Below are 16,425 nucleotides of genomic sequence, written 5' to 3'. Positions count from 1 at the left end.
CAGGCAGGTCAACCAGACGAGCGTCCGGTTTTCTACCCTACACTGGGGGAAGGAAAGGGCGAACTCCGCGTGTGCACGCAGCAAGGCTCCTTGAAACCAGTCAAGTCCAAGCAAGTGCCCCGCCTATACATAGGGCTGCCGTCATTCTCCTGTCTGAAGCTAATCTTGGTGCTTCCCCATAGCTGGTTGTGCGCGTTGAACTCACTTGGGATGATCAAGGTGCCATTGGTCGTTAGCAGTACGCTGCAGCACGTGGCAGTATATTCTTGAAGTAAACCGCGGCCTTTTTTTACTTCAGTGCAAATAAAATGCTCTGGGTGAGCCATGATGCTCGCAAGCACTGTATTGAGAGCACCCAGCACTTGCACTGTACTTCGCGCTGGCTGATTATGCAGGTTATTCGAGAGCAATCGGAAAGTACTCATCAGAGACCGTAGCATCATAGCCACTTGCCGGTCCTCTTCGCGCAATTTGTCACGAACCCGCGCTGTGCACTCTACAGCGGTGCGCGGTATCACTTGAAGTGGCTCCGCCTCCGACTGTTGCATCGGCTGTGGCTTCGGTTTTAGCTTCAGCTGTGGCTTTGGTTTCGGCTGTGGCTTTAGTAGTGCGGACCAAGTTGTATTTTTCTCCACCATGACTCTGTTTTCAGATTTAGATTACATTTACACCATTTGCACTACATCCATGACTCAAAACTAGTATCCGGCACGGTCTATATACGCACCAACCAACATCTCCGTCAACAGAGAGAGAGAAAGAAAGAGGAGTAGAGAGGGAGTGAGAGAGCATATGATAAATGAAAGGTAGGGAGGTTAACCAGGATTGAGCCCGGTTGGCTACCCTACACTGGGGAAAGGGAAAAGGGGACGGAAAGTAGCTCTTCGAAGGCACTAGGCTAAGGAAATTCACAGGTTCGATTCATCGTCTAGGGACTTGGATTGAAATATTCTTCTATGCTGGGGAACAAATGGGGCACCGTTCACTGGCACTGACCTGCGAACCGAAGCGCGTGTATCATGCTCGTCCATATTGCTCTGCAGTAGAAACAAATATGTGATGAAGCAGACCAGTGAAGCTCACCGTTGAACAGACATTCAGCCCGCACGCGCTGAAGTTCCGTCACGCGAACAAAAAAAATGGCTGTGGCTTAGGTAAGGTTAAGCCCAGGATGCGAAGCATACTAGCCTTTATTTTAGTTGTTGAACCACTGTTTAGCCTGGTGAACTGCTGTTGCTTGGCTATATTTGGTTCGGCTAGACGAAGAAACAACTCATGCATTACTGCTTCGCCTTGAAGAGTGGAACGCGACAGCGTTCCCGTCGACCCGCCAAGGGGTGTAAGACAATGGGCTACAGGGCAGCGACTACGCGCCCCGCATTGGACGCGGTGAGCGTCGAGCAAAGCAGCGTTCGGCGCGGCAACGAAATGTGCGCCTGAGCAAGAGACGCACGCCTTAGAAACAGCTCGTTTCTAAGGCAACACCGCATTCACTAGAGGCGCTTTTGTACCGCTTTGAAGCATCGTACTCGTGGCTCAGTGGTAGCGTCTCCGTCCCACAGTCCGGAGACCCTGGTTCGATTCCCACCCAGCCCGTCTTGCAAGAGTTGAGCCAAAGCCACTTCTCCTCGGTCGTGACGTCACGGTGTCACGTGGTTTCATGGCGACACCGCCGCGCCTGAGGAGCTGGGTTGAGCTCTCGTAATATGCTTCGCATAAAAGTACAAATAGAGGAGCACTGCAAGAAAATACATTAACCACACCTTTACTAAGACACTATATGAGGCACTTGTAACACAAGAACATTGCTACCTGGTATCCACGGAGAAATAAATACAAGCGGCTTCACTGGCGACAACAGACCTAACGTTTTGGATATGATCGGGTCAAGGAAAAGGAAGAAAGAACGCCGAAACGCCTTAAACTCTGATCGCGCCACTTTATTCGATGTTCCGCGTTTCTTTCATAATGTGAGTTATCCGCCAGACGAGATGTCGTCCTGTTATCTATGTAATTTAAATATCATCGCGCAGAACGTCGAACACCGAGACACCTGTTCGAGTTCGTGCAGGAGTACGCAATTTACCTGTCGCCATACAAAAGCAAACTGAATACGCGATCTATCGCTGGCTCCTTATACCCGTGGCCTTAGCGAAGCGATGGTGTCGGTTACGTCGCAGAACTTCCTGCTGCTTTACGAGCAAGTGAATCGTTCTGCGCCCCTGCATTGCCCAACGTACACGTACGGAACTGTAAGCTACAGAGCGCCTTTCGAAACTCCTGCCGGTAGCATCACGGCGCGCTTTGTTTGAGGCTTCGCACTTGCGTGGTAATTGTGGTTTACGAAACCGTCACGTTCGTGGTGAAGACCGCATCAGTGGACGCGTGCATCGTTGTTGCAGCTCGGGGTGTCCTCGCCGGCCGGTGATCGAGTGCCCGCAAAAGTGCAATTTAATGTGACGCGACGCCGCGGAGTTGCACTGCCGCGATCACCTGATCGAAGTGCCGCAATGCCTTTGTCGCTGCTGGAGTCATTATGCGCTAAATTATCTCCAACGAGACATGTTACCGCGAAGACTTTTTGCTCTTTGAAACGAGCAATGAGGACTTCTGTTGAATCGTTGTCGACGAAAATTTCCATGGGCGCGCGGTGGCGGTACTTTTTTCCTGTTGCGTTTATCCGCACGTCTCAACGATTTTTCGATTCTTTCCGAGGGATCGCAACGAGACGGCAATATTGAATGGTCGTTAATATGACACTCACTACACAAGCCAGGAGGACTGTGCCACGCGTTCTTTTTGATGTAGAATGTGACAAAGCGCTAGATTAATTATCGCGGAAATCCGTGCGGCGCTTTTCAAGTATGCTAATACTTGGCAGGTGCACCGCTTAGTCGGTGGGATCGCCGTGGCATGATTGACCCTACATTGATCATGCAAGAAATTATCTCATTCTAATGCGACGAGATGAGGCCATCTTGGCACTAACAAATGGGAGAGAAAAACAAGTTCAAGGATATTAACCCAGCTTCTGAGTAGCGGCCCTACAAGTGGGAAAGGGGAAAAGAAAGGGGAAGGGACCGGCGGCGACTGAAGTACGATGGCTTAGCGATCTTGCAGTAAAGACTGCATACATTGGTGCGGTGGCGAAGCAAGGACGGGTTGACTGCTATAGGAGGAGAGATAAGAAAAGAGGAACAGCAGAAGTACGTTCGAATTATTGGCATATGGCGTGCCTACTGCGGTCGCAACTCTACGGAATCCACTCGAGATATATTGGAGCCCTGCTGGGGACCGTTCAGCCGTTCGCCAGAGCAATGGGAATCGCTACTTCTGTTGAACACAGATATGACGGGCTGCGCACGCGTTTTACTCCCGTAGAGTTTCTTACAAAAGTTACTAGAAAGAACTCTGGCGCAAGAGTCCGCGGGAGCTGCAAGTGTGGCGTTTCGACCAGCACGGAAATCTATATATAGTCAGTACATGGATTAGCCCACAAACTACCTCTTTGTGGCTTCAAATGGCTTTATCACTTTGCAGACTGATCATTTTTCAACATAATATTGCGTTATAAGTGCAACAATCTGCAGAGCTTCTACGCACGTGCACAGAGCTTCATTATCTTGTGCGTTTAGAGAAGTACGATTGCGTAGATATTTACTGCAACAAAGGCAAATAAACGTGGTAAATAAAGCCATGAGAACACATGGAGCCACAAGAACGAAGATAAGACAAATCCGTGTACTAACCATCCTTCCCATGGTAGCTGAACAGTCGCAGTGGCAGCTAGAGTTCAGTATAGGGATTTGAGTAGGGAACTCTATATAAACTCCTTCAAGCTCCCGCCTAGGCTGGCGCAGTGCCTACAACGGAAGTTGCGGTAATTGCGTGACCAGAACTTTGACGGGCTTTCGGTCGCACTCGCGGGGGAAGGTATTCACCTTAACGAACATGGACGAATTAGAAAAAACAACAAGAGGGAGCGTCATGTGAAAGGCTTAAAGCCTAGTCACAAAAAATGCAAAGGAGATGTAGACAATTGTCCCATGATAGGCAAGCGGATGCTTCTAGTCGCCTCGCTTTGGTTGCGTCTGCTCCAGTGGTTTAATTTCTTTCCTTTTAAGGTGCGAAAGCGTTGGAAGGAAACTTAGCAAGGAAAAAGTAAGGCGTATCCCGCGCACAGTGGGAATAATCGACGTAAGCGAAGCTTCGTATGCTATTTTCTTTGATTGACGATGATTAGTGGTGATGTCGGCGGTGAATGTGTAATTCCTTAAGCGTTTAGTATTTAGCATTTAGCGATGGTTTCTTAATTTCTGATTGGTCCATATTATAGGGGCAGGGCTCCCTCACCGTGCTGTCGACGGAAACATAGAGCTCCGTCTACGTCGCCGGCGACCCGTTTTAGAGCTCATCTCTTAGGCGCCCGTTCCTGCGTTGAGCGTCGGCGTTCCTCGTATGCGAGCGAACGAGCACAGCAGACGATGAAAGGGCGAACGCGGAGTGCAGCAAGGGATGAAAGACGGCGATAACGAAGAGAGCACTAGGAGGAAAGCGGAGGAGGAGAGTGCAGTAGAGCACTGAGGCGGAAAGCGGAGGAGGGAAGTGTGGCGAAAGGGTGAGTAGGAAAGGGGAGCGCCGGGCAAGACAGGCTTTACGGTGGCGACCCACTGCGCATGCGCTCTGGGCCTGCGCCGCTTTCGTTAGAGAACGCGCTCCTCGCGAGCAGCCTACCCGTGTTCCTTCTTCCTGCACACTGGTGTCCATTCAGCACCATCCTACCTCTTTCTCTACCCTTTTTTACTTCCCACTCCTTCTCCACTGACGACGCTTCGCCTTGCTCCCTCAGGGGTTGCAGAATCTAGCGTCATTTCCTTCTATCCTTCTTTCTGAACAATGAACGACGCAACCGGTAGAAGCGTTCGTCTGCCGCTGCTGCTAAACAAGCATCACGTGAAGAGGCTCAACGCCGCCGCCGAGAGCACCCTGCCGCTCAGATTCAAATTCTTTGCCTCAATATAACATGAATTCAAAACACCTAACCAGCTGCGATCAAATTTCACATTATGGAATATCATAATCGTCGGTGAACTTTTTGAGGAAAACATAAATCGGGAACCCTCTCCCCTGAAGAAAACCGGTGCCGTGAGGGTGACCCTTGAGGGCTGTACGTGTGAATGAGGCCTATAATGCATTGGCATTAATAAATGTGTCTACAGCTGCACGGTGTCTCGCTGCGTTTCTCGAATACTAATCGCATGAACGTGGACAGATATCGTAAGGCGGGTTCCAAAGGATTTTTCTCGCTTCCTCAGTGGCTTGGTTTTCATCCGAATCATTTGTTTTGAAACTTACGACACAATGAGGGTAATGAGCGTTTTCACTTTCATTTGTTCTTATTGGCTCGCAGACAGAGCCTTCGGGATGTCCAAAGAATTGTAAATGTCTGCCGATCATTGTAAAACGCGTGCGCTCATTAAACATGCACCAAGTTTTATGTCTGAATCTTATTCGTTATTACATTACACTTGCTAAATCATTGCCGCTTCCCTGCGTGCGCTCTGCGGCGAACAGACAGGAGGAGGTCGGCTAGGTGCAGAATCTTCGCTGCCTAATAAAATTTGATGATGAATATCATTTTTGGAAAAAATCCTTGGAAGACAAAGCGCTCCAAGGGCAGCGAGAAGATTAAAATATGAAAGCGAAGAAATTACCGCGTCCCAAATGCCTCAAATTTATCCCTTTCTTTTCCCACTCTTGTTTTGCATTGTCAGAGTCATTTCACGGTGAGGTGATTTCAATATTTGAGACATTCTCGATAGGGCAGCGTAAGCCCATCCTCTTTATTCAAGGCCGGGGCACGCTGCGTCAAAAACTGGTTCCTATCTTTATTAAAGATGGAAGTACAGGGGGCGCTGTTCGCCGTTCATTTCATCAGTCCTTGATGTCCACGTTGCTTTCTTTCTATCTTTCTTTCCTTCTTCCTTTCTTTCTTTTTCGTTTTGCGCCACAAGACACGACATACAAGAAGAAAAAAATCATGACCCATTCCACTCTGTTTAGCACACGGCCCAGAGGGGACACAAAATTTGGACAAAGGTACGAACACATTTATTGCCTTGATCGGAGGTCATCGTAACGATAAGTAGGCACACACATTCTATACAAATTCCGTAATATTCACGTAAGTCCGGACTCCCGAGTGGCAAGGCGCCTACGATGAGCGACGGCAGGAACAGAGACGAGAATGCAATCGTCGCCGGCAGGCGGCAAACACCACCGATGTAGATCGTGCACAAAACGCCAACCGCAGGCGGGGCGTCGCTCTTCCTCGGCGCGTTGCTCCTCAGGGGTCCGGACTATACACGGCCTCCCCATTACGGCGACAGAGGAGAACTGAAATTCAAAATGGAGAACTGCAACTTGCCTTTGGCTTTTTATTCGCGTGCACGACGGGACCGCCGCCTCGAGTAGCCGAAGGAAAGTACACACGGAGGACGTTTCGACGGCACCGCCACCACGGGGGAGCGGAAGGAAAGTAAACTAGATACGCAAGCGCTTGGGAAGCCGGCAAAAAAAAGGGCGGTGCGAACGTAGACGTTGCCGACGCGGGTCGGCTTTTTGGCCGATCCATGTATGCCTAAATAAACTGCACTCGGCAGTAGTGCTTGACATTTTCTTCCGTCTTCCTTGTTCTGCTCTTGGCATTTGTGCTTTGGCTGGAGAAAAAAAAAATGTAACGTCAACGCAATGTACTAACTAGATCAGAAGGATGCTATCATAGTTTTATTACTTCGCTGATAGTGGGGCGGCGTTTACACGTAGTGACGAAACGTTATGTGTCGTAAAGTTCTTTGGAAGGGAAAAGAAAAGGGTGCATGCTTCAGCTAGTCTCCCCAAGTAAGCGCATGCTCTGTGTACACTGGCTGAGCACGCACAGGCACGTATACATGTACACTGCAGATCTCAAATTCTGCGCAGCAATACGGACACTTCACTTCTGCACAGTCATGCGCCATGTTTCCTTGCTAAGCTCTCGACATCAGCCCTTCACTAGGATGACATCTAATGCTATCTCTGCCGCGCATACGGTATAAGTCCTACGTGCAATCAATCATTCCAGTGTAACAGCAGGTCCTATAAGGGCACTGTCACAATGTACTGGGCTACATATTGGCTGTTAAATGTGCTGTCAGCGTCTGCGTTGCATCGAAACAGCAATTGTTTAATTGTTTATTGCACGAGAAGAACATGCATCCTGACAATTGCTGTTTGGCGAGTTCCTTGGGCACCATCAATATAACACCGCCGACTTTGTTAGCTAATATGGTGCTCGTGTGAATGCGCACTACGCAATGCAACGTAGAACACTATACAGGCGCTCCTCGACAGTCGAAAAATTTTCACGTAAAAATGCACGAGCTACTTGCGGTTCTAAACACGTTACATGTTCGTCTTACGACGCAGGTCTCGCAGGTGTAAAGCGGCGACCATACCGTACACTGAAGCGTATTTCCGCGTGGAGTCGCTCGGCAATTGATCCCCGCGAATTGTGAAGAGACGTTGCCGATCCCTGAGGCGTCACGCCGAATATACGCGGTTCCAAGCGACGCGGTGACTAAATTTAACGGTGGAAAGTAACATAAAACATGGATCATAATTTCAGCAGAATCCTATCGTGGAGGCTCACGCACATAAGTTATACTAGAGACACGGATGTGGAAATGTCGAAGGTCAGCCGAAATTATTCGCGTATTTCAACTGTTGTGAGCTGTATGATGGCTGTTTTCCTCAATTAGTGAGTATGAAGTCACTGAATATTTTTTCGCTGTGCAAGTGTCATGCATATTGAAAGCAGGTTGAATAGTACAGAGAGAAATGATTATCCATAGGAAAAAGCAGGACGCATTTCCGCAGATGAAATATGCGCCTGTGTGTTGAATTTTCCCCTTGGCAGCTCCTGACTTGATAAGACCTTGTTCAAACCGGGAATGTACAGTGCGGTCTATCATGAAATGGTGCGGCCTTATTTTTCGCTCGAACCATTAACTGTCCTTCATTTGGCGGTGCAATTAGGAAAGTATATCGAGCGATGATTTTTCGGACACGAGAACTGCCTTGGCAACAATCAAATAATGTTCCAACTTAACCTCAAGCACTGATGGTGCTTTCAATAGCGATTGCATTTACCCTTTCATGTGGCACTGGCCGCAAGAACTTTCAAGCAGTTGTGGTGACTTAGTGAGTATGAGTGGGTGCGAGTAGAAACGTGAGGGAATCCCGAGGAATGTGAGTGCGCGCTGGTTTTCGTGAGTTCATGACATGCGGCGAAATCGGCGCATGTATATGCGCATAATGCATGCTGTGTAAGACAGGCAATATATGTCACTCCAATATATGGACACTTCAAGTGATTTTTCTCCGCTGTCGTCGCCGTGGGGATGCACGCATATTAAGGTATTTCCCTTATTTGTGCTTACCCTTGTCGTATAGGCCGGTCATATGGGCGCACTATCCAATCACTAAAGTTGCTCAGACCAAGTGCTACGGTCTTGCGTAAATTAATTCTCAGGATGTTGAGAGTGGCAGCCCGCAGACAGAGTTCGCGTAACATAACATTCACAGCTCATGCCTTTTATGTTAAGCTTTCTCAGGCTGCTGTTAGAAGTGAGACACGATATCAGTGCGGAAGCCTAAATGTGTTGTAACTTGACCGGCGCGGCTCTTTACGGGAAGCGTAGTGGCGCCCGCCCGATATGTTTGCACGGCGTGTTAAGGCTCGTAAGAGTGCCAGAAGTTTTCACGCACTCGCTTATGTCGCGTCCGCGTTAGTCGTACCTGCGTATAGGCAGAACACCGTCCGAGAAGTTCAAGCGCGACACTAAACCTGGCTGTCGCAGTCAGCGACTCGCGTTTTGCGAAACTGCCAGTTTCATTTATCTTTCTGCTGCTACGTTAGACCATTACTTTAAGGAACAGTGCACGCAAACAAATAAAACGATATGTTTGTGGGCCACCATAGCTGAGTTAATCGTTCCTTGTGCCCTAACAACCGCAGCCGCGGATTTTCCAGCAGTGCTCAGAACTATTAGACCTGCATTGTGAGGTGCGGAAATGCGACGGCCTTATCATGACTAGCGCACTTCGTGAGGTCCGAGCCTCGCCCATCGTCAAGGAAACGGTGCAAAGCATTTTTGTGCCAGCGATGCAACGCGGCTAACGCTGTCCGCGGCCAAAATGCCGTTAGGGATGGCGTGGCGTCTTATGGCGCCGCAAATATTCTCATCTGCGCCGTTCTCGTTATCGCTCCGTGCAGGCAGGTCGGAGGGACGCTGTTTGCGCCAGATTGCGCTCGGTTATAATGTTCCTGCGCTGTGGCATAACTCCTGTCCTGTTGCTTCGTCTGTTGAGTCTGATAGGGAGAATAAAAGGACGAATGATTATTGGAGCTCACCTTCGTGTCGCGTCTAGCGGGGCTCATGTCTGAACAAATTATTTCGGAATGAAATAGGTGGTCAATGTGGTCGTAATCATATGATATCGCAATAAAAGGACAATAAAGGAGCTCAATCCAAACAATGGAACAAGCTCGACGACCTAATGCCGGTTGCGAAAATAGGACAGCACGACAAGGGTATCGTTTCTGCAGAGCCACTGAAGCCTTTTGTAGGCATCGCCTTAGTCTTTCAGCAAGAACTCCGTAGAAGCTAGAATCACTTACCAAACCATCTTTTTTACACTTTCTTTCAGATTTCTCGCTAATCACTGACTTCTCTTGTGTCGCTGTTTTTATTCCCGCTGTTAATTTTTCCGATGACCGCAGATTCTGCTAACGAATTGACTGTCGTGTTAAGGCTCGTTCGCTTGGTACTTGTCTCATGGGTAGTGTTCGCTACGCGAGCACTTCTTTATTTGTTTTGACCATACGTCTACAGAATAAGTGACCGACCGTGGTCGTTTAGTGGTTTTGGCGTTGCGATGCTAAGCACGAGGTCGCTGGACCAAATCCTGGCCACGGCAGCCACATATCAATGGGGCCGAAAAAAAAAAAAACATATCCGTGTACCGTGCATAGGGCGCGCGTTAAAGAATCCCAGGTCATCAAAATGAGCCTTGCAAGCTGGTCATCCTTCCTCACAGAGTGGTGAGGCACTGATTTTTTTTTAGGCGACCGCATAACCGTGATATTGTATAGTGTCAGCGCATCTTCTAAAGAAGCACTTATATTTTGTGAATTCCTTAACAACCTGGACAGACGCGACGCCGGAGTTTTCGCATTTTCTGGTGAGCTCCATGCTAGTTAGTACACGCAATTAGGATATAACGATTTCTTGTAACGCTCTAAAGGTATTCGTTTCAGAAATCTTCGAACTCTTTTTAAATGTTGTGCTCTTTATCAGCAAGTGCTTAGGCACAGCTAAAAATGGCGTTTGGGAGCCGCCACAAAGGGGATGAAACTACCTATTTTAAAGTGTCTAAAGTATGAAATTATGTCAGTTGCATTTCTAAAGTGAAAAAAAAAATGTCGCAGTTTCGCCCCAAATGCGAAGTGTCGATTGTGATACCAAATTAGTAGACAGCTGTACGAAGTAAGGACAGTAGGTTTATCGGCCGTATAAACTTGGAAACTTCCGCTTACTAACTGAATTAACAAGCGTGCATGGTGTCAGCTTGCACCGGCATACAGGAACACATCACACTCGGTGACCGCGGACGCTCGCTGTCAAAACGTTGGCGTGAGCAGGCGCGACAGCAGCGGCAGACGATGTGACCTTCGTGCTGTCGGTCGCTTCAACGCAAACAACGGGGAGAGACAGCACGCACAGAGGTACGAGCCGCCAGCAGACCGCTTTCAAGGGAAGGCGTGCGACCGCGCGCCGCGCGCGGAGTACGCAGTTGATGGCCGGGTAGAAGCCGCACTCCGCTGCCCCACTCCCTGCTGCGCTGCCTTTCCACTTTCCTCCGCTTCGAGCGCGCTAGATTGAGCCGCGATCATCAGTTTCCCTTGCGCCCGATCGCGAAATACGCAGTTACTGCCGGAGCCCGAGTCCGCCCCTCCTCTCCCTCCGTCCCATCCACCCACGGCCTTTTAGCGCGACGGAAGACGGCGCGTTCGCTCTCCGCCTTCCTCCCTCGTTGCGCCAGATTGAGCTGCGGTGGTCGGCTCCCTTCGCGTGCTTTCACTCGCGCATACAGCATACGGCGCGCGGCGACGGTGTTATCGCCCTTGGACTTTATACCGAAGGTCACGGCGACAGTGACGCCAACGGCAAAATGCGCCTGGAGTGTCCATATAATTAGCATCGCAATAAAAGTTCGGTAGCATGTTACGCTCCTGTAGAACGTTAAGGCGAAAGCCTGCTGCACACTTGGTAATGCGCGGTCTCGCATCGTCGCGTTGGTTCCTTGGCGGTTCGGCTTCTTCGGCTCGTTCTCAACGCTGAGCTGCGGCTTCCCGCGTTCGTACAGCGGGGTCAGACTCTCGCCAGCGATGTTACCCTTCGATTTTACGTCGCATCCTCTAAAACAGAGGATTGAAACGTATGCTGTTTTGTGTGCTGTATGGGTGATTTCAGTGAATGAATGCACTGTTCGCTTCTCTTTGGGGAACACTTGTAGCCTCAGCCTCACAGCTCGCAGGGTTATAAGCCATTGCTTAAGGGGATTGAGCCGTTGAGAAGGTCACGTTTTTTTTTTTGCCACTCGACTAACGCCGCGTTTCTGTACGTTGTATGCGTGGTTCCAGTAAATCGTAGTGAACCGAAGGGTAATCCGTAGGTCGTGGAATAATGGGTTGCTGGGGTGATCCTGTTTAGATTGCGTTATGATTCGTAATGATCGTTTCTGCAATTTTCTGATTGGCTGGAGATAACTATTGTAGGCCCATCCCATGATTCCAGACAGTATGAGAGATGACTGTGGATAAAGGAGAAATATAAAATACGTAATGTACTTGTGTCAAAAAAGCCACGTGCTTGAAGCAGTTTATAGCAACCCGATGCCACCTTCGCCCCGACTGCTAATAAATGGTTTTGCCAGTGCAGCTGTCTATCAAAGATTACGCCAATATATTTAAAACACGGAGTATATTCTAGTAGAGAGTTGTCAGTACTAAGGTTTACAGAGTTGGCATCTACATGTTTTCTACGGGAGTGAAATATAGTATCTTTTTTCTTGATATTTACAGTAAGCTTGTTGGCTGAAAAACCGTTTAGAAACGTTTGCCAAATCTAAGTTTGCTTTGAACTGTATTTCCTCGATGCTATTGCCTGTAATTATTATAGCGGGGTCATCTGCATACATCAGCATTTCTTCTAATTTTAAGACACGTGGAAGGTCGGAAACGTATATAGAAAAAAACATGGGTTCCAAGACAGGCCCTTGGAGCACGTCTGTATGAATACGGTGTGGTGACGATGAGACATTATTTACGACAACTATCTGATGACGTTCATTGAAGTAACTAGAAAACAAATCAAAAATCCGTTCCCGAAAACCGTAGTGCTTTAGCTTGTACAAAAGGATGGAATGGTCGACCGTATCGAAAGCCTTTTTTAAATCGAGAAAGACTACAGCTACAAGTTTGTTGTCATTTAAAGCACAATTTAAAATGTGGGCTAAAGACAGCACCGCTGATGAGGTTGAATGGTTTGGCCGAAAACCATGTTGCTGTGGGCAAATTATGTTCTATTTGTATGCAAAGGTATTGATTCGATTCGCAAAGATTTTCTCGAAAAGTATATTAATGGCGCTGAGCACGGATATTGGTCGATAACTAGAAGGGCTTGAGCGATCGCCGTCTTTGTATATTGGGACAACTCGGGCTGTTTTAGTGACGTTGGGTAGGTGACAGTTTCAAATGAGTGATTGAAAAAGTGGCATAATATTGGATCTAGAATATCAATATTTTCTTTTAACATGCGTACTCTAATTTCATCTATACCTGCAGCTTTATTACTATCCATAGTTGTTAATGTTGAGTCTATATCGTGAGGTTCAGTGTCATTCATACGAAAGGAGTTTGAGAGTGGGCTTGGTAACAAAGAGTTTATATCTGTATTATTTACATTAGTACTTGAAGAAATTCCAGTGGTAGTAAAATATGAATTAAAGCTGTTTCCAACATTCTGATCAACCACGTTAGGAAACGTCTGTTTGTGTGGCTTGCCTATAACACTATTCACGATTTCCCAGAGTTACCGGAGCTCTGTTCAATTAAACGTGTATAGTATTCTTTCTTTCGTGTACGCATAACTGCCACAGATTTATTGCGTACCCTTTTCTACTGACTCAAGTAATAGCTGTTATCCTTATGCTGTTTCCATGTATGATACCAAAAACCGTTCTGCTGTAATACTGCTAAAACCTGCTCCGTCATCCAGGGTCAGACGGGCAACCTATATGAGCGCGCAGATGTCTTAGTACTGCTGCTAGTTTTAATGCAATTGCTGGCAACATGTATGCAGCTGGATTTCTGTCTCGACATGTGGAGTCCAGCGGGTTGCATGTATTCGTGTAACACATCAAGACTTTTCTGCGGTTATTATCATTGTACGCCAAGGTCTCTGTGAGTGGACCCCAGTGTGACGTCGTCGGGCATAAATTAGAAATCTGATGTTATCAACGTCCTGTATTTTATACGCTAGAGGCATGAAGGCAATACTAAATAATAGTGGAGCCAGAACAGAGCCTTGTGGTAGCCCGCGGTTTAATGTAAAAGAACCGAATTTCTGCCCGTCTACGCGTACAGAAAATGTTCGGTGGATTAAGAATGAGAGCACTAATTCCTTCACCTGAAGTGGAAAGCCAAGCATGTCCGTGTTTCGTAGAATGGTCCCGTGAGTTACATAATCGCGCGCTTTGGCTACGTCAGTGGCCACCACAGTGGGCAGCGAAGGACTGTAAGGTGAGACGTGCAGGAATGCATCTTCCAGTATAGCTCGGCCATCTCGACCGGCGGAAGGCCTGAATCCGGTCTCAGCTGCATGGTATTTATGGTTGTGTTACGGGCCGCCACGAAAGCCGAGTAGCCAGTTTCGCTCAAACAATTTGCAGATCGTTGGTGTCTGAAAAATTGGCCGGAGAGCTTCAGAACTTGTTGGCGGCTTTCCTGCTTTAGGTATGGGCACCACTACGGAGTTTCTCAACTAAGGCGGGAGAGATCCGTTTCAAGTCATTCTATTCTGTATCTAGCCCTTATTTCAGATCTTCAGGATTGCAATATCTGTACGGAAATGTGCAAAGGGCTCTGTACAGGTTCCGGACTGCCAATGCATGTTTCTGGCGCCGGTCAGTGAACCATATTACCCATTGTAATATGCTTGTTCAGCCTAGTTGGAAATAAATAACTTATCATACATATGTAAAAGGCCTATAGTAGCCGTCTTTGCCTGCGAGGTTGAAGGGCTCTTTGCACATGGGAAAGCAGAGGTTACAGATTTTACTGATAAAAAATCAAAAAATTTCCCTGAGATTTTAACATCTGACTTGTTACTCGACATGGATGCATACGTGAAAAGGAAAAGGGAGTGAGGATAGGATGACGACGCTGTATACGGTGGGTGAGTGCGCAAGTTAAGACTACTGAGGTGGCTGGATTTCTTTCACCCATCGGGAGGTGGGGCATTCACATAACTTTCTAGGTTTCATTTGTTTAGCTCTTCGTCTCTCTCTCTCTTCCCGCAAAGAGCTTTTAAGAAACCAGCACTAAAAGGTGGAGCATGGGAAGTGTTATTTTTGCTAGCATCTTTTTCGGTAATGCTACTACCATTTTCGCACAGCGCCTTCCTTCTTTTTCCTTTCCCCCATGCAGAGCGCAAGAAATGCCGGGAAGTGTGGCCCAACGTGACCTCGGAGCGCGTCTTCAACGTGTACCTGGACGTGACGCTCTTCCTGCTGCCGCTGGTCATCATGTCTTTTGTGTACAGCTGCATCGGCGCCACCCTCTGCCACGGCATGAAGCTCGACAACAAAAGTACGCTGTGCTGCTGCTCGCTAGTCCACCGGGCCTTGGCGCGCCGATGCAGGGGTTGCGCCGCCCCGGCTCCCGAAACCGAACAGCACCCCTCAAGTGAGACTGGGCACAGATATAGCTTCGCTGGCAAGATCCCTCTCCGTACTAACCCGACAATAACACACTCACCCGCCTTGGCCGCATCCTCACATCGTCCCCGAACTTTCATGCATGTATTGGGCATGCGTCAAGCAACCCCAAATATGCACTCAGCTGTACGTTCAGCTTTAGTCGTTCAGCAATCCCCTCCAACCGCAAGCAACATTATTCTTGAAGAGTTAATTAATTTTCTTTTTGTCTACTTTCGAACATGCTCGGTGACACCGCGAAAGAAGAGCTATCCAACCTCGGGTTTCCCAATAACTGCAGAAATAGACTTGTAAAAAAAATAGAGAAACAAGAAGCCGGGAAAACGGAGAAACGGAGAAAAACACCGGGAAACAAAAATTTGCCTCGAGCTCCCAAGTTTGCTTGTACAGCATTTATGCAGCGGTAAAACCCGAAACGTACACTGACGACTTCCAATCAACGCAAAACGACCTGCTCCTGTGAGTTTATAAACCAGGCGAAAAAGAAATTGCAGTCGCTTACAGATGGCCACTGTGGATTCTCTAAGTTCACAGTAATAACAAAGTGCTCAGCGACAGCGAGCTTCATCGAACATTGTTTTTCACTATACTCGCGATAAAAGCAATATTACTACTAGTACGCGTAAGCCTGCGTGATAAACTGGTATGCCTTGTTGGCATGTTGTCAACTGGCATGCTGAGCTGGTATGCTCAACAACATCAATAACTATTAAAAATGATAACAAAGGATAGGGCAGAAAAGCAGGACAAAGGAGACGAACAAATGTTTTTATGTGCTGCCACATTTTGATTTTTTGAAGTGTGAAGCAAGCAACTCGTTCTGGCCAGGGTGTCGCCTGGATTCTCTTCCTTCCTGTCACAAATGCCGTTATAAGACATCGAGGGTCTTACTTTATTAGCGGCACGTTCTCTTTCCATCAAGCTTCACTACGCCGCAAACTTCCGGGGCGCCCAGACGCTATCGATTACCGTAGGCGACATTCGTCCCCGACGCAGCCACAAATAGAGCTATACTACAAGAGCTGGCTTCCAAGTAAGTGTTATTTCAGGAATCGGAGCGAGGTTAAGAGGGGCTTATGTAATTAGTACCACGGGGCGAGTTTCGTTGCTAGGGAAAAGAGCATTGCAATGGGTCGTCCTATTTTATTTCATCGAGGGTGTACGTTGCCGCCGTGTTTTTTTTTTTTCTGTCTCTGTCGTTTGTTCTTGAGCGTGAACACAAATTTTTGAAGTGGCAGAATGCTGCGTAATAATAGGGGCTCGGCCACGCCTATGCGTTATTTGATGGGAATAATGATAAAAAGATATTCACAGTAGCCTCGC

At 47.9% G+C, this 16,425-nt stretch overlaps 1 protein-coding gene across 8 annotated transcripts in view; it reads left to right on the top strand.

Moving 5' to 3' along the window:
* The window catches only part of LOC135898177 (cholecystokinin receptor type A-like), a 201,905-nt gene that overhangs the window by 142,832 nt on the left and 42,648 nt on the right, over positions 1–16,425 (top strand). For 6 of the 8 annotated variants that reach the window (XM_065426988.1, XM_065426992.1, XM_065426987.1 and 3 more), the window contains exon 3: positions 14,813–15,070. In XM_065426988.1, coding sequence (XP_065283060.1) covers positions 14,813–15,070 — 258 coding nt within the window. The remainder of the gene's footprint in view (positions 1–14,812; positions 15,071–16,425) is intronic. The other 2 variants (XM_065426991.1, XM_065426990.1) reach the window with 1 other exon arrangement.

This window comes from Dermacentor albipictus, chromosome 3 (genome assembly GCF_038994185.2).
Source record: "Dermacentor albipictus isolate Rhodes 1998 colony chromosome 3, USDA_Dalb.pri_finalv2, whole genome shotgun sequence".
NCBI lineage: Eukaryota > Metazoa > Arthropoda > Arachnida > Ixodida > Ixodidae > Dermacentor > Dermacentor albipictus.
The sequence above is the reverse complement of the archived record's forward strand: the minus strand, read 5'-3'. Positions and strand labels throughout refer to the sequence as shown.